The 17,178-nt window shown below is 37.6% G+C and overlaps 1 protein-coding gene across 8 annotated transcripts in view; it reads right to left on the bottom strand.

The window, feature by feature from the left end:
• Positions 1-17,178, bottom strand: part of DCAF6 (DDB1 and CUL4 associated factor 6) — a 135,614-nt gene that overhangs the window by 75,743 nt on the left and 42,693 nt on the right. For all 8 annotated transcript variants that reach the window (XM_058700366.1, XM_058700368.1, XM_058700370.1 and 5 more), the window contains exons 5-10: positions 13,943-14,056; positions 13,177-13,312; positions 10,348-10,562; positions 4,534-4,627; positions 2,868-2,987; positions 524-784 (exon numbers count right to left, since the gene is read on the bottom strand). In XM_058700366.1, the coding sequence (XP_058556349.1) occupies positions 524-784; positions 2,868-2,987; positions 4,534-4,627; positions 10,348-10,562; positions 13,177-13,312; positions 13,943-14,056 (940 nt within the window). The remainder of the gene's footprint in view (positions 1-523; positions 785-2,867; positions 2,988-4,533; positions 4,628-10,347; positions 10,563-13,176; positions 13,313-13,942; positions 14,057-17,178) is intronic.

Genomic DNA, 17,178 nt, shown 5'->3' with positions numbered 1-17,178 from the left:
AATAATTCTTTTCGTAAGTTGTATATGTTGTTGACAAGAGATGTTATCAAACGCACCACACAGAATGTATTAAAAGTATTTCCGGATTTAAAGAAAAATAATAAGAAATATAAATGCATTAGAACTAATAACAATTAGGGCTATATTTTCATGATCACTTTAAAACAGACTTATAACCAAATAAGTCTAGAAATACATTTTGGTCTATAACGGTATATAAAAGTAATCTTAAAGTCAACTGCATTAAACTATGTCAAAACACTATCTGCCGGTACCTGTATTTTTTAAAGAACTGTCTTAGGTAAACTGAAGATTCCTGATAATTGTTAAATTCATTCAAGTTAGGCACACTTGAAGTTTGTGTTTATGTTACGTGTTCACGTATTACATGTCATTTTGATCATTTATTCTGGCAAGAATGAGTTCATGTGATTTAGTATCTTTCAAATCAGCCCACAGAGAAGTTTTCATTATCAGAAATCATCAGATGAACCGCAGCCTATTTAATGAGTAGCATCCTCACCAGACTGATGATGTGTATGGCGTCCAGATGCCTCAACAGCCTGCCTTTGTTCGTTGTCTGGGGAAGACAGCAAAGAAGTAGAATGAGGGCTTTCTGTAGAAGATGATGTCGAATGAGCCTGAGCTGACGCTGTAGAGGATGTCGAAGGCTGAAGAAGCTGTTCGGCTGAAGGATCGACTTCCATTGCAGTTTCACCCACTTCCAAATCAGAACTCGATGGGACCGCAGGAAGAGGAGAAACATCTGACTGGCTCGTTCCACCTTCAAAGAACACATGTTAATGCAAATTCAAATACTAACTGCTTTCCAAAACCAACCACTCTAAAGAGATACATTAAAGAAATACGTGTGTACTGGGGCGCCTGGGTGGTCGTCGGTTGAGCGTCCGACTTCAGCTCAGGTCACGACCTCGCGGCTCGTGAGTTCGAGCCCCGTGTCGGGCTCTGTGCTGACAGCTCAGAGTCTGCAGCCTGCTTCGGATTCTGTGTCTCCCTCTCTCTCTGCCCCTCCCCCCGCACTCGCTCACTCTCTCTCTCTCAAAAATAAACATTAAAAAAAATTAAAAACAAGAAATACATGTGTACTTGCACGTGCATATACATACACACAGATTTGTATAATTTCAGGATATCAAACGTACCCAGTGGTGGTCTGATCCATTTAACCACATAAGCTGATCAAGAGGGGGGGGACATCTACCTACAGAACATTTTTGTTAAAATAATCCACCTTTCAAGCTCAATATGGTACCTTCATTTATACGAAGCTAAATAATAGCTTGTGAAATGCCTATAAATAACATCTAGTCTCTTCAATTTAAAGATGATGATTCTGACTTAATGACTGGATAATAGGAGAGTGGATTTTATGAATATCTTTCCATTCTACAACATAATGTATTTGAAATATTTAAGAAAAATATTGGGAAGAGTAAAGTTACAAATAGGTCAAAATAAGGTTAAGTTTCTGATTCCTACGTCATTAGCAATGTTTTAACCATTAAACTAACATGACTCAGTCATGATTTAAAAAGACTTGAGTGTCTACTATGTGCTATGCTAGGCTTTGTGCTATCTGCAAAGGAATAATTAGGAATAATCAATAAACATTAACAATTTTCCCCAAGCCTAGATGTTATTAAAAGATGGAATGGACTAATCAAGTTCGTATCTTGCAAGATGCAACTGCCACAGAATATGGAACTTTTTCTTTTAATGACCATGGTTTAAATAATTCTTATTTTAAATTTAAGCACAAATATAATAGCTCTTAAGCAAATCCACAGTCTAAGGAATTTTTTAAAAAGTTAATTGAGATGCAGGAGTTAACGCGAATCATTTATGGATAAAAATCAATGTAACTTTTTATTTTGGTGTTTTAACAACTTAGGAATTAACATTTATACTCCTCATTTTTGACAGAGAGAAGTAACTTGCCAAAGACCCCAAGGCTAGAAAAGTAGTGAACCAAGATCTGAAAATGGGTCAGCTAGCACCAGAAACAGCACTTAGAAACCAATGCCTAGGTAACCAAAAGGAGAAACTATTCCATTATATAAACCTTCTTTATCTACAGAGTTTTATATATTTCCATTTTCAGAATGCATACAAAAGGGACTTCAAAGGGGACGATCAGATGTCCTTACCTTTTTTTTTTGAGAAAAGCAAAAACAAGGACTAGGCCTACAACATGAAGGGACAAATTATACTCAGAACCCTTGGTCCTCTACTGCTTCACACAATACAGTTAAGAAATATGTGATGATTATAGATTATTACATATATTATATATAAAATGGTATAAAATGGATGATATAAATAATACAGACATCAAGGGCGCCAAGTCAGTTAACGTCTGGCTCTTGATTTTGATTCAGGTCACGATCTTAAGGTTCATGAGCCCCGCGTCAGTTTCTGCACTGACAGTGTGGAGACTGCTTGGGATTCTCTCTCTCTGCCCCTCCTCCTCTCTCAAAAATAAACAAACTTAAAAAAAAGCAAACAAATATCGGGACACCTGGGTGGCTCAGTCAGTTAAGAGTCCGACTTCAGCTCAGGTCATGATCTCACGGTTCGTAGGTTTGAGCCCCGCATTGGGCTCTGTGCTGATAGCTGGGAGCCTGGATCCTGCTTCAGATTCTGTGTCTCCCTCGCTCTCTGCCCCTCCTCCACTCACACCCTGTCTTTCTCTCTCTTAAAAATAAACATTTAAAAAAAAAAAAATATATATATATATATATATATATATATATATATATATATATATATACATATATGTATATGTATATATATATAAAACAGCTTTTGCCAGCTTTTGGCTGACTTTAATTAACGAGAAAAATTACCTCTGGGTCGAGATCTTCCTCGTCCTCTATTGCTTTGTGCAACTTCACTTGCTTCTTCAAACCACCTTGATAACATGTCAGACATTCTCTGCATCAATGACACATTGGGACTCTGCTCACCTATTACAATACAGGTCTCATCAGTGAATTCAGTAATAAGTCAGGATCTTTCATTAATGCAAAAATCTAGATTTTTTAAGGCCTTTAAAATGAAAACAATTAAAAAAAAAAGAATCAAACTGCCTAAATAAATTATATGCATGTATATGAATCTCTTAGAGCTATCATTACATTTCATAGTAAATGTTTATATAAGTCACTCTCTATCTGTATTCTGAGTTCCTCAAGAATAGAATTTATATTTCCTACATCTTTGTCTATTCTTAGGTACCGTCACATCTCCCATCCTGACCTCAACCCACATCTTTAGTTCGAAGAGTGCACAGCCAGGAAGTGCTCATGAATTGTAAACTGACTGATTATAAGAAAGGCTTGTCCTCTCACTTACATTTCCTTAAACTGAATTTATTTTCATCATACTGTAAGCATATTCCATATATTCAAAATTAACAAAAACCAAAAGCTGCTGCATTTGTCTCTTCCCTCTCCCTCTTTCCTCCTTCAAATATATGTTTTCTCTTAAGGAAATTACCAAATGAAGTACGACATCAAATTAAAACTGATAATTTTATTCTACAATCATATAATTTAAAATGCGCATCATTTGTTCTTGAATTTTCTGTGAAAACTTTATACTTCATTGCCTTTATGTAATGTAGCTTTATATGTAAGTATATATTATAAGATGGTACCAAGGAAAATATATTGGGGAATAAACATGCTTTTGATCTTTTTTTTTTTTTTTTTAATTTTTTTTTTCAACGTTTTTTATTTATTTTTGGGACAGAGAGACACAGAGCATGAACGGGGGAGGGGCAGAGAGAAAGGGAGACACAGATTTGGAAACAGGCTCCAGGCTCCGAGCTGTCAGCACAGAGCCCGACGCGGGGCTCGAACTCACAGACCGCGAGATCGTGACCTGGCTGAAGTCGGCCGCTTAACCGACTGCGCCACCCAGGCGCCCCAACATGCTTTTGATCTTAACAGAATTCAGAAGTCATCAGAATAAGATTTTGGCTACAGACCAATCAGTAAAATACACACAGATTAATTCTATTTTAAAAGTGTGCCATCTTAAAGCTCCCAAGGTAATTTCCTATGCTTTGTCAAAGGCATTTCATAAAAAGGGAAAAAAAGATTTTATCTGCTATTATAAAACTCTTGGGTTGGAAACGGAGAGTTTTTTGTTTCTCTTTACACCTAATAAAAAGGCAAAAATCAAGAAGTTTGATAATACCTAATGTTTTATATGGCAATGAACGCTCCTACTTCTAGGAGGAAGGTAAAATAGTGCATTAATTTTGGAGGGTAACTTGATAGCTATCAAAATACAAATGCACTTATCCAGTGACCCAGTTGCTCATTCCACTTTTAGGGATTTATCCTCAGATACGCTTGCATGAGTACGTTAAGATATATGTACAAGGACATTCATTGCAGCATCACTTACACTAGCAAAAAAAAAAAAAAAAAAAAAAAAAGGAAACAAGTTAAAAGATTATTTTCTCACTACCATATTAGAAAAGCCTAACCAAAGTATAGTTACCATCTCGTTCTCGTTCACTCTCAGGCCTCGCTCGGGGTCCAGTATCTGACCAATCACCACGAAGTCTTAAACGCTTCACAGGAGGCTGTCGTAACTAAAAGACGAAGACGAAACTCATTTGCTCAACTCTCAAAGCACGCTTTAAGTCTAACGGATTCTTTCCATGTCCTTACTTTCCTTACTGAGGATGCAAATGAGATGCTACGTCAAAACACGAAAGCTCTTATAAGGACGAGATCTACTGATGGTACAGCTTACACTTAACATCTTCACCCTAAAGAGTCTGAACACAACTTTGAAATCATGTGTAGGTGACTTCTACTCCCACCTGTATCACTTACCAGCTGACCACAGGGAAGTTATCTAGTCACGCTGAGCCTGAGTTTTCTATTACGATGATACATGTAGTGTAGGTCAAGTACCTACATATCTGACAAGGGGAATGATCACCATTTGATTATCATTGACGGTTTAGTCTCCGATTCCCCCCAGCATCTACTGCAACCCTTCATGACTCACCTCAGGGTCTCTACTCTACCTTGTTTCCCTCGTTCTTGGCTAATACCTCTTCCTCCTACTTCAGAGAAAATACAGTCAGTCCTGCAGAAGTGACATCAATTTCCTCAGCTGCATTCTACAAACTTATCTATAATCTGCAACTTCCTAATTTCTTCTAACCTTTCTCCGAAGATGTATCATTTTTTTTGTTAAGGCTTAATCTCTCCCATCTGTGATTTTACATTTTGTTCCTTCAAACTCCTCAAGCACCTTGCTTCAGTAATTACTCCTTCCCATACCTGCATCCATTTTCTCATTTCTTCCTTACGATATGCTAAAGGTTTTTACCATTTTTAATACACAAAACACCTCAATTTTATGTTTTTAGTCAGCTATACTCTTTCCCCCTGTTTTCTGAAGCTTTACTGTCAAGCTTCTTGAAAAAGGTCTATATTTATTCCTTTATCTACCACTCCTCCTTCACTTCACCGTTACCTTACGCTCCCATCTTTCCACTGAATTCATTCTCACCAATGTCATCAACGGGTGATTAATTGCTCAGTTTGCTGATCAATGACAAAATGATCAACAATCAACTCCCAATTCAAATGGCACACTGCCCAACTTATTTTGATGTCTACAGCACTTGACATTCTTGATTATTCTCTGTAACTTTTATATTTTTAACATTTGTGATTGAGATATAACACATATACCATAATACCCACCCTTTTAAAGTATGTAAGTCAGTGGTGCATATGCTCAGAGCTGTGTAACCACTTGTATCACCACTAATTCCAGAACGTTTTCATCACCTCAAAGAGAAATCCTATAGCTACGAGCAGCTCCTCCCAATTTCTCCTTCGACTCAGTTCCTGGAGACCACCAATCTACTTTCTGGCTCTCTAGATATGCCCACTCTGGACATTTCACACAAACAGAAGCAGATGTGGCCCTTCCTGTCTGGCTTCTTTCACTTAGCATAGTATTTTCGAAGTTCATCCATGCTGCCCCATGTATCAGTATTTCATGCCTTTTTACGGCTCAGTAATATTCCATGATTTGGATATACCATGTTTTGTTTATTCATTCATCAGTCGATGCACATCGAGTTGTTTCCACTTTTTTGGCTACCGTGAATAATATTGCTGTGAACATATGTGCAAGTTTTTGTGGGGACATATGTCTTCAATTCTCTTCAGTATATATCTGGAAGTGGAATTGCTGGGTCACATGATAATTCTATGTTTAACTTTCGAGGAACTGCCCAACTGTTTTCCAAAGCAGCTGCACCATTTTACATTCCTATCAGCAACGTGTGAAAGCTCCAATTTCTTCCTGTCTTCATCAACACCGTTACTGACTTTTTTATTTTAGCCAAACTGGTGAGTACGAAGTGGTACCTCACTGTGGTTTTGATATATTTTGGATACTAGATTCTAAATCATTAGTAAAATATAGGATATATACAGCTTCCAAATCATAAATCAAATATATGTTATACAAACATTTTCTCCCATTTTGTGGGTCATTCCCTTTATTTTTATTTTTTTAACAAAACATTCACTGATATTTTCCCTGACAATTAAGCAGATTTTGATAGAAACTTGGTGACAACTTAGCTGTAAATTTTCTGTTTTCTCCTGGAAACCATTCTGAGCAATAAGGAGGTTGGGGGAAAAAATATCTCAACACCCTCAGGAAAGAAGACAGAAAAATAAAAACCCTCACAAATTCCAGAAGTAGGTAAATATGGCAAAGAGCAAACAGAGGATAGAAAATCTACACAGGAAGCCACAAGTACAACACAGAATAACCAGAAGATTAGAGAAAGCCTAGTGTGGTAGCTGTCCAAAATCTTAGACTAAAATCATTTCCAGAAACAGAGGGCCTCACTCTATGTGAACTATATTTAGAATAGAATGGAGCCCTGCTCCATGGTTAGGGGAAGAAACTTTATATTATACAAGCAAAGAACTGGTTGTTATAACCTCAGCAACTATTTCTGGAACAAGACATTCAAGTTAAAAACAGTCCCAAGTTTGACTTTTTGAGATACGCAAAATAATCTAGTCAAGAATACCGAAAATGGTACAAGCATTAATTCAGTTATTCAAAGAAGATTTTTCCTGAGCATGTTTTATGTGTCAGGCACTACTCTAGATAGTGGAAAAAGATCAATGGATAAACTATACAAAAATCCCAAAGTCACAGAACTTATAGGCAACTGGAGTAGAAAAACAATACATGATTACAAAAAAAAAAAAAAAAAAAAAAAAAGTAAAATATACAAAGAAAGTGCTGAGTGTTATGGGGAAAAAATTAAGTAGACAAAGGAGATAGGCAGTACCGGAAAGTTCAAGGCTGTGATTATCTGGGAAGACCATTTCATGCCTGGCAAACACAAAAGCCATAAGGTAAAGCACACCTGGGCTGCCTGAGTAAGTAAGCAGACGTGGTCAGAGAAGAGTACAATAGGAGTACTGAGAGAACAGCAGCAATAACAAGACCTACATGAGACAAGGTCTTGAAGCCACTGTAGAAACCTTAGTTTGGCTTTAAATGATATGGGCAGCCACCTGTAGTACTGATCAGAAGAGCAGCATAATTTGACTCGGTTTTAAAGGATCGCTTTGGCTGCTACGTAGCTAAAGGACTATGGGGGCAGAGGAGTCAAAGCAGGGGGACTGGTTAAAAGCTACCATAATAATCTAGGAGAGATGGTTGATGCCTTGGATCAGGGCAGTTGTGGGAGTCAGAATGGGAAGCTGTACTACAGATCTGGGGTATGTATTTTAGGCACAAATCATGGGGACCAGGAGAACATTAGAGACTGGATTCAACAAAGTAGTCCAATAATGGGGTGGGGCAAATAGGAAAATGTCAAAAAGATATTAGAGGAAAAGGAAAAGACAGAAAAGCCAATAAAAAGAAAAAAGGAACACAAAAAATAAGAAAAATGAGAAGTAAAAAAAATGAACTAGACAATGAAAAAAATAAAAGAGAAATTATTAGAGGATATAAAGAAATAAAAAGAAGCCCCCACAAATTAAGAAAATTTAAAAATACCACTGAAACACAAGAAAAAATCATTATGTGAAACTTTTATTCATATTTTAAAACCCTACTCAATCATTTCTCACATTTCCAATCAAAATACATTATTCCTTCCTTTGGTCTACTCATATAGAACATAATTTCTTCTTTTTTTTTAAGTTTATTTATTTTGAGAGCAAGCGCACATGCGTACATGGGCAGGGGAGAGGCAGAGAGAGAGAGGAAGAAAGAGAATCCCAAGCAGGCTCTGTGCTGATGTGGGGCTCGATCTCACGACCCTGGATTCATGACCTGAGTGAAAATCAAGAGCCGGACACTTAACTGACTGAGCCACCCAGGCGCCCCAGAACATAACTCTTATATAGAATTCTATTAGGTTTTATATATTCATTTATTTATATCTCTATTCCCACTAAACTGTAAATTCCTGAGGGAGAGGCTATGTCTTTGTCACGGTCATCCCAGATTTTCTAAAGTTTAGTATAGGACCTAGTTCACAGTAGGCACGTGTCAAGGATTTAGGATAAAACACTTAAGAACAGATGATGACCTTAAGAAGGAGACAGACTACCAACTTCTATATACACCTGTCAATTATTTGGTTTATTATAGAAGCATGATTTAGTTTTGTAATTTTAATCCATTTTCAGAATTATTTTTCTTAATTCAACAAAGAACACTGAGAAAACCACACTCACTGTTCATGACTCAGCCTCATTCACCCTGATTATGTAAACATATTGTGTTTACATATGTAAACACATAAGTATTCTATGGTACAAAAGCTGGCTGGCCCACTTCAAATGTTTCTGCATTCCAACTTTCATTATGTAACAGTCAGGAAGTTGGAATGTAACTTCATTCACTAAAACACGCATCTCAAGAGAAAACTACCCAGCAGCAACAAAATAACAGAGCAGATCTCATGTTTTCAATCAGGCCAATAAAGTCAAAAACAGCTTTCATTAGCCATCATACCCCTTTCTTTGTCAATTTCCTAATTCATTTAAATACACTGACACTTTCAAAAGCCCAAAACAGATTTATAAAGTTATCCCGATTTTTTCCTAATTTTATAGCCCTCTAAACCTGCAACCGTAAGTACTGGATTTAGTTTTGCATCTCACAGGAATTACAAAATTGTTGTTCCTTAATACTTTCAAAATGCATTCACTGATAGGAGTTGGTCCAATACCAAAAAGTCAGCAACAGTTAATTTCAAAAACATTTACAAGCCAAGTGATTAAACATAGACCATTAAAAAAAAAAAAAAAAAAAGCCAAAGTGAAAAATATGTTGGGGAAAGAAGTTTAATAGGTTAAAACAAACATTTTTCTATTGCTGTATATTGCCAAAGATACATTTTTTCTGGTTTTTGCCTTTTATAAATAAGATGGTTTGCTATTTTATTTTTTTAAAGATTTTATTTTTAAAAATTCTCTACATCCAATGTGGAACTTGAACCCACAACCCTAAGATCAAGAGTCACATGCTCTACATGACTGAGCCAGCCAGGCACCCTAATGGTTCACTATTGTAGAGTCATTTTAGTGGCAGCAATTCTGTCACTTAGTTTTCAATACAGAATATTGTATGTGTATAGATATACATGTAACAGATATAAAATGTGATATATAAACTCCAATAAGACTAAATGTTTTTGTTCACCAATAGGAGTTAACCAAATACCATTTCCATTCATATGTGGTCAGCAATACCCTCCTCCCCCGATTGTGTGTGTGCGTGTATTTTAGCTTGCCTTTTTCTCATTCATTCAGATGTGTTCTGTAAAATAAACCCACGGATGTAGGCCACTCGTTCATAATTGTGAAAGAGAGGCACCATCAGGAGAGAAGGGGATTGCTGTCCACATGTGAATAGAAAATGGTAACAGATACAACTCCTATTGGTGTATGAACAGAAACATTTAGTCTCTTGGGAATTTACACCTCCCATTTTTTATTATTTTAATCGCTTTTCCTGCAACTGTTAGAACTGTTGATATTTCTTGCTTGCTCCTGTGCATCCACAAAGTTAAAGAAACATTTTGCTATTAGAAATTTTCTCTTTAAAAATGTTTCACAATACTTTTTTCTAGTCAGCCCCTGTTCTTCCAGGTATATTCCAAGTCCTCTTTCAAAACTTCGACTATAAATGTCTTGCGAATCAATTCTATTTTTTGAAGGCCTACAGGCCCCAGGAGTCACTGAGTCAGTGTCTTCTGAACTGAATGAAGAACATGGTTTTGGGTAAGCTTACCTCTTCTCTTCTTTCTTCTGCAGAAGGAGTTTTAAGTTCTCGTGCTGTATCATCTTTCGGGTCAAAAAGATATATATAATCTGAAGAGTAACTAACGAGAATCTCTTGGCCATCTTCGCTGTAACACAGAGATGTCACCCTGCAGGACTTATTATTAAGATGGGAAGGGATAAAACGGGCAACCATTCCAGTAGTTCCTCGACCTGCATAATTCCCTAAATAAGAAAATAGGAAGTTGTATAATTTTTTTAAGAAAACCATTTTAAAAACTCTTAATCTGAATTATGAGATATGTGATTTAATGTAGCAATATAAAATCCAAACTATCCTGTTCTATTTCTAGAAGAGGCTCTTTTCTCAATAGTCTGATTTTATAACAAAATAATAAAGAATACAGCATAAAGTCTACATATCTTTTAAAAAAATTTCCTGAGTTGCTGGAATTCCAGATTACATAAAGCGTTTAATTAGAAATATGAGTTAATCAGTGAAAATGATTTATGATTTAGGGGCACCTGGGTATCTCAGTCGGTTAAGAGTCCGACTTGATTTCAGCTCAGGTAACGATCTCACGGTTCCGGAGTCTGAGCCCTGAGTTGGTCTCTGTGCTGACCTACGGCATAGAGGCTGCCTGGGATTCTCTCTCTCCCCCTCCCCCACTCGCACTTTCATTCTTTCTCAAAAGTAAACATTTAAAAAGATAGCAAATAAAATTTTTTTAAAATTCACATTCACGTTTCTTCTTTTCCTTTCCTTCTCTCCTTCCCCTTCCTTTCCTCTCTTCCCTCCCTTTTCTTCCTTCCCTCACTTCTCTTCCCTTCCCTTCCCTCCCTTTGCTTCCCCTTCCTGTCCCTCCCTCTCCTTCCTTCCCTCTCTTTTCTTCCTTCCCTCTCTTCCCTTTCCTTCCTTCCTTTCTCCTCTCTTTCCCATCCCTTCCCTCTGCTTCGCTTCACTTCCCTTCCGTCCCTTCCCTTTGCTTCGCTCCCCTTCCCTCGCTTCCTTCCCTCTTTCTTTCCCTTCCCTTCCTCCTCCCCTCTCTTCTCCTCTCCCCTCCCCTCTCCTTTTTTCTTTTCTTCTCTTTCTTTTCTTTCTTTCAGTAATCTCTACATCCAACATGGGGCTCAAACTCATGATCCTGAGATGTCTTCCAACTGAGCGAGCCAGGCTCCCCTATGTTTTTAAAAGATTTTTGATTGTCCTGAAATTTTCCTCTTATAACATAACGAAGGGGGGTAGTATTCCAACTTTAATTAATTTTGGTAGTCATCAACATAATACAGTATAATAGAGAAAGGGTCAACTGGCATTTTGTGCACTGGAGGTCTGGGAATGCTAAATTCTGAGAGCCCCATAAAACTGTATGAACACTGCACAAGGAGGCCTTGTTCTGCCGAAAATGTCAACCGTGTCCCATCTGTTGAGAAATAGTAAGTTAGCCTACAATTTCATATCATATCACTACTGTTCCTCCTAAAAGTGCATATCCAGATACATAAGACACCTCAATCACGGTTCCAAAACCAAACCAAACCCCACCTCGTCCTCCCATTTCCATAATCTATGTTCATTTTTACTGGACATATATTGACCCTGAGCTTGACATTGTTAGTTTCTGGCAAAGTCCATTTTTATTTTGGGCAATACAAAATATGCGAATATATGTAAGTGTGTACATATGTTTGTATATTTGGTGGGTATGTGGGTATAAAATCCTGGCCTTCCCTTACTGAAAAATGCTGAAGAACGATGGCTTTCAGTTGGGTAGTTCAGAAGTGGTTTGATCCCACAGTGGATGAGGAGCGAATGAGGAGTTTCAGATGGATTCAACAGCATCGCTAACAGTACTTTAGGCATAAACATATGCTATACAGTAACACAAAGCCAAGTCACTGTTCCTTCTAACTCTTCTGTCTCCTGCAAAGAGAAATTAGGAAAGCCAAGTGCCGGGGCACCTGGGTGGTTCAGTCAGTTGAGCGTCCAACTCGATTTCGGCTCAGGTCATGATATCGGGGTCGTGGGACTGAGCCCTGCGTTGGGCTCCATGCTGAGCATGGAGCCTCCTTGGGATTCTCTCTCTATCCCTCTGCCTCTCTCCCCTGTTCGCTCTTTCTCACTCTCTCTAAATTGAAATTAAAAAAATTTTTTTAAAACAAGGAAGGCGAAGTGTTGTGGGCTGATAGTGTCCCCCACAAAATTCACGTCCACCCAGAACCTCAGAATGGTTCTGGAATATTTGGGATATTTGGAAATAGGGTCTTTGCAGATATAATTAGTAAGATGAGGTCATAACTAGATTAGAGTGGACCCTAGATCCAATATGTCCTCATACAAGGAGGAAAATGTGGATTCAGACACACACACGGGAGAATGGCATGTCAACACAGAGGCAGAGATTGAAATGAAACATTTAAAAGCCAAGATTAATAGCAATCACCAGAAGCCAGAAGTATGCAATAGATCCTCCCTGAGAGCCACCAGCAGAAAACCCTGTGAAACCTTGATTTTAGACATCTAGCCTCCAGAAATGTGAGAATCAATTTCTGTTATCTTAAGCCACCCAACATGTGGCAATTCATTATGACAGTCATAGGAAACTAACATGTCAACTGTTACAACTTTTTAAGGTGACAAACTACAAAAGCATCACACTGATAGGGTCATAAAACCTTGGTAAAATGCTGTTTTTCTATGAATCCGTATTATTTAAATACATTGTGTTTACTGAGTTTTATGACAAACTAAAGACATTTTAAAACTGCAAATATGTCCTACAGATTTACTCTTTGAACTGACAGAATCTTATATTTTCTCTAACATACAGCTGTTTACCTGTGGCTCTTGTGCCCAGCATTCGCCGATCATATATTCGTACTGAGCTATCTGAACAGCCGACAGCAAGATAATAAGGTATCGGTGGACAAATAGCTACCGAGGTGGCGGCACGTCGGCAGTTAATTAAAATATCCTATGAAAGAGAAAACACCAGCGTCACAGAGCTCTGCCACGGAGAGGATACTCTAAAGATTTAAAACACTTGAACATTAAAAAAATACTATCCTTTGAATTAGAAGAAAATAACCTTTCTTAAAAATCCTAAGCTAGGATGATAATGAGAAGGAAAACAACAACATGGTTTTCTTTTCATTTATTTTTCAGATATCTGTTAGTGTTTCTAACAAATTCAGCTGACGTGAGATCAAAATAGATATATGTGGTCAATATTCCTCCTCAGCAGTTTATCACTATAAGGAAAATTCCTTTTTTTTCTTTTTTTACAGCTTGCTACACAATTCCAAAATTGACTAACACAACATTGTAAATTTTCCTTATAAACCAATCAAAATAAAAATCATATGGAAAGATAAACTGGAGGTTAAAAAAGCAAATAATATTTGAGTAATGAAAATTACATTCTGAAAAGGAAAAAACAAAAATTACTCCGAAATACAAGACTAAAACTGAGTAATTATGTTAGGTCAGCAAGATTTAATGAAATTAAATCCATCCACAATCTTAGAACCCAGAGATAACTTATTGTCCGATTTTAATTATAATCTTAATTTTTTTGTCACTTGTACAAAAATTTGATTCTTACATCTTTGCAATCTTCTTTCGTGCAGCTAGTTTTGATGCGTGTGTCAAACCACCTAACAGTCCCGTCTTCACCACAAGAGAGAAAAGTATACGGGTCATTGGGTACAGTCATAATCTGAAGGTGAAAACAAAAGTACAGGTAATGTTATTGAGCACTTGGATGGTTTTGAAAGACATCGCTACCGTTCCATAAAATAAAATGAGGAATAAATAATAAAGTAAAACTGTCTTCTTATTCACAGACGATTTGATCATGTAAGCAGAAAATCCTATGTAATCAATTTTTAAAGAATTTATTAGAATAAGCGAATTTAGCAAAGTGGCAGGATACAAGATCAATATATAAAAATCAATGTCACGTCTCTATATAAAAATCAATGTCACGTCTCTATACCAGCAACAAAATCATCAGATACTGAAATTTTAAAAATAATATCATTTACAATAACATGAAAAATATGAACTACTTAAACATACGTAAGACACATGATACTGAAAATTATAAAACATTGCTGAGTAAAATTAAAGTCCTAAGTAAAGTAAGGGAGATGTATTGTGTTCATGGATTGGAAGATTTTTTTTTTTTTTTATTTTAGAGAGAGAGACAGAGCACATGAGGTGGAGGAGAGGGGCAGAAGAAAAAAACAGAGCGAATCTCAGGCTCCACGCTCAGCACAGGGCCCAGGGCTCGATCGCACAACCCTGAGATCATGACCTGAGCTGAAATCAGGAGCCAGACGTTCCACTAACTGAGTCACCCAGGAGCCCCTCAATTGTATTTTTTTTTAGTTTATTTATTTATTTTGGGAGTGTGCATGCGCATGAATGGGGGAGGAGCAGAGAGACAGAGAGAGAGAGAGAGAGAGAGAGAGAGAGAGAGAGAGAAAGAGAGAGAGAGAAAATCCCAAGCAGGCTCCACACTATCAGCACAGAGCCCAATGCAGGGCTCCATCTCAGATCATGACCTGAGCCAAAAGCAAGAGTTGGATGCTTACCGACTAAGCCAACCAGGTGCCCCTCAACTGCATTTTTTATACAGCTACATTTAAAAATTAAAATCCTTAAAAAGATAACATTTATGACTGTACCAAAATACCAAATACTTAAAAAATTTAAGGAAATCTAGAGTAACACCACATAAAAATTGTAAAATATTGAGAGAAATTAGAAACCTTAATAAATGCAAAACTATATCATCTTCATTGATTAGAATATATAATAATTGTTAAGATATTAGTTTACCCTGTATTTATTTTTAAATTCAGTATAATAACAATCCAACTTTCAGCAAATTTTTTTTTGCTTTTTGTTTTTTTAGTTTATTTATTTTGAGACAGACAGACAGACAAAGAGAGCAAGCAGAGGAAGGGCAGAGAGCGAGCGGAACAGAGGATCTGAGGCCGGCTCTGCGCAGACGGCAGAGAGCCCACGCAGGGCTCAAACTCACGAACCGTGAGATCATGACCTGAGCCAAAGTCACACACTTAACTGACTGAGGCACCCAGGTGCCCCAGCAAATTGTTTTTGTTGGAAACCAATATGCTGGTTTGAAAAGTTATACTGAGACACAAAGAATCTTGAAACAGTAACTCTACTAGATACGAAGATTCATTACAAAGCTATTGCAATTAAAACAGTTTGGTATGGGGCGCCTGGGTGGCGCAGTCGGTTAAGCGTCCGACTTCAGCCAGGTCACGATCTCACGGTCCGTGAGTTCGAGCCCCGCGTCAGGCTCTGGGCTGATGGCTCGGAGCCTGGAGCCTGTTTCTGATTCTGTGTCTCCCTCTCTCTCTGCCCCTCCCTGTTCATGCTCTGTCTCTCTCTGTCCCAAAAATAAATAAAAAACGTTGAAAAAAAAATTAAAAAAAAAAAAAAAACAGTTTGGTATTTTAAAAAGTACAAATAGGCCAACGGTGCAAAATAGAGTACAGAAATGGATCTATCCACATATGAACTCTTAATTTATGATTAATGGCACACTGAATAGCAACAGCGGGGAAAACAATCTTTACCATAAAAGATGGTGGGTAAAATCCATATGGAGAGTGATATCGGCAAAACTGCAAAACAGGATGCCTCAACTCATTCCCCTAGAGAAACACTGGCTTTTAATAACAGTATAAAGTCAAAAAGCCTTTATGAGAATACCAAAGACCAGTTAAGAAAGCAATATACCAGGAAAGTTCAAAGCCAAGTACAGCCATAATGAAAAGAATAAGAAAAGCTTATTTCATTTCAATTCACACCAGCGCCTTCCCCAAGGCAGCACAGCACAAAACTGGGGGGTGCGGGGGGGGGGGGTGCGGGGGGGAGCGGGGGGGTGGAAAGCCCAACTTGCAGCTTCTCCACTGGAAAGGAAAGAGAAGAGTGGAATGTATGTCCAACATTCCAGCTTACAGGCAGGTGGAGGAGGGCTACCAAGGGACTAGTTTCTGTCTCTTCTGACTCAGCATTGATAAAACTTGAGAGAACAAAAGAGAGCACAGTGGCTTCCTTGCAGGATCACAGATGGAAAAGGGAGTGGAATGGAATGGAAAATTCCATCTCTCTGAATGGACCGGAGAAGATGCATCCTCATAAAAAGTTTAAGGGACCTCCAGAATCTCTAGCTGGGCTGACTGGTGAAGACCTTCCCTACACAAAACCCGTCTAAAAAGACCAGGAGAAGATGGCTATTTTTTCCAAAGCAAAAACCACAACAACAAAATAATGAGGCACACAAAGATACAGTGTAACAGCCCAAAGGAACAAAACAAATTTTCAGTAACTGACCCTAATTAGATGAAGATCTACGAACTGCCTAAGAAAAGAATTCAAATTAATCGTACTAAAGAAGCTCAATGCATCACAAGAGGACACAAATAGACAACTGAATGAAACTAGAGAAACACTGCATGAACAAAAGGAGAATATCACCTGTGAAGTAAAAACTGCAGAAAGAGGCAAATGGTAATTTTAGACATGAAGAATATAATAACATTTACCAATTTACTAGAGGGGATCAACATCAGGCTTGATCAAGCAGAAAGAAGAATCAACAAACCTGAAGACAACTCATTTGAAATTATTGTGTCAGAGGAACAAAAAGGAAGAATGAAAGAAAGTGAAGAAAACCCTAAGAGACTTCTAGAACACAACAAACTGAGCAATATATATGGAAGTTCCAGACGAAGAAAAGGGAGAAGCAGAGAGCTTGTTTGAAAAAATAATGGCTATAAACTTTCCAAATCTTCCCAA

This window comes from Neofelis nebulosa, chromosome 15, assembly GCF_028018385.1.
Source record: "Neofelis nebulosa isolate mNeoNeb1 chromosome 15, mNeoNeb1.pri, whole genome shotgun sequence".
Taxonomy (NCBI): domain Eukaryota; kingdom Metazoa; phylum Chordata; class Mammalia; order Carnivora; family Felidae; genus Neofelis; species Neofelis nebulosa.
Note: the sequence above shows the minus strand (reverse complement) of the source record. Positions and strands in the feature narration are given on the sequence as shown.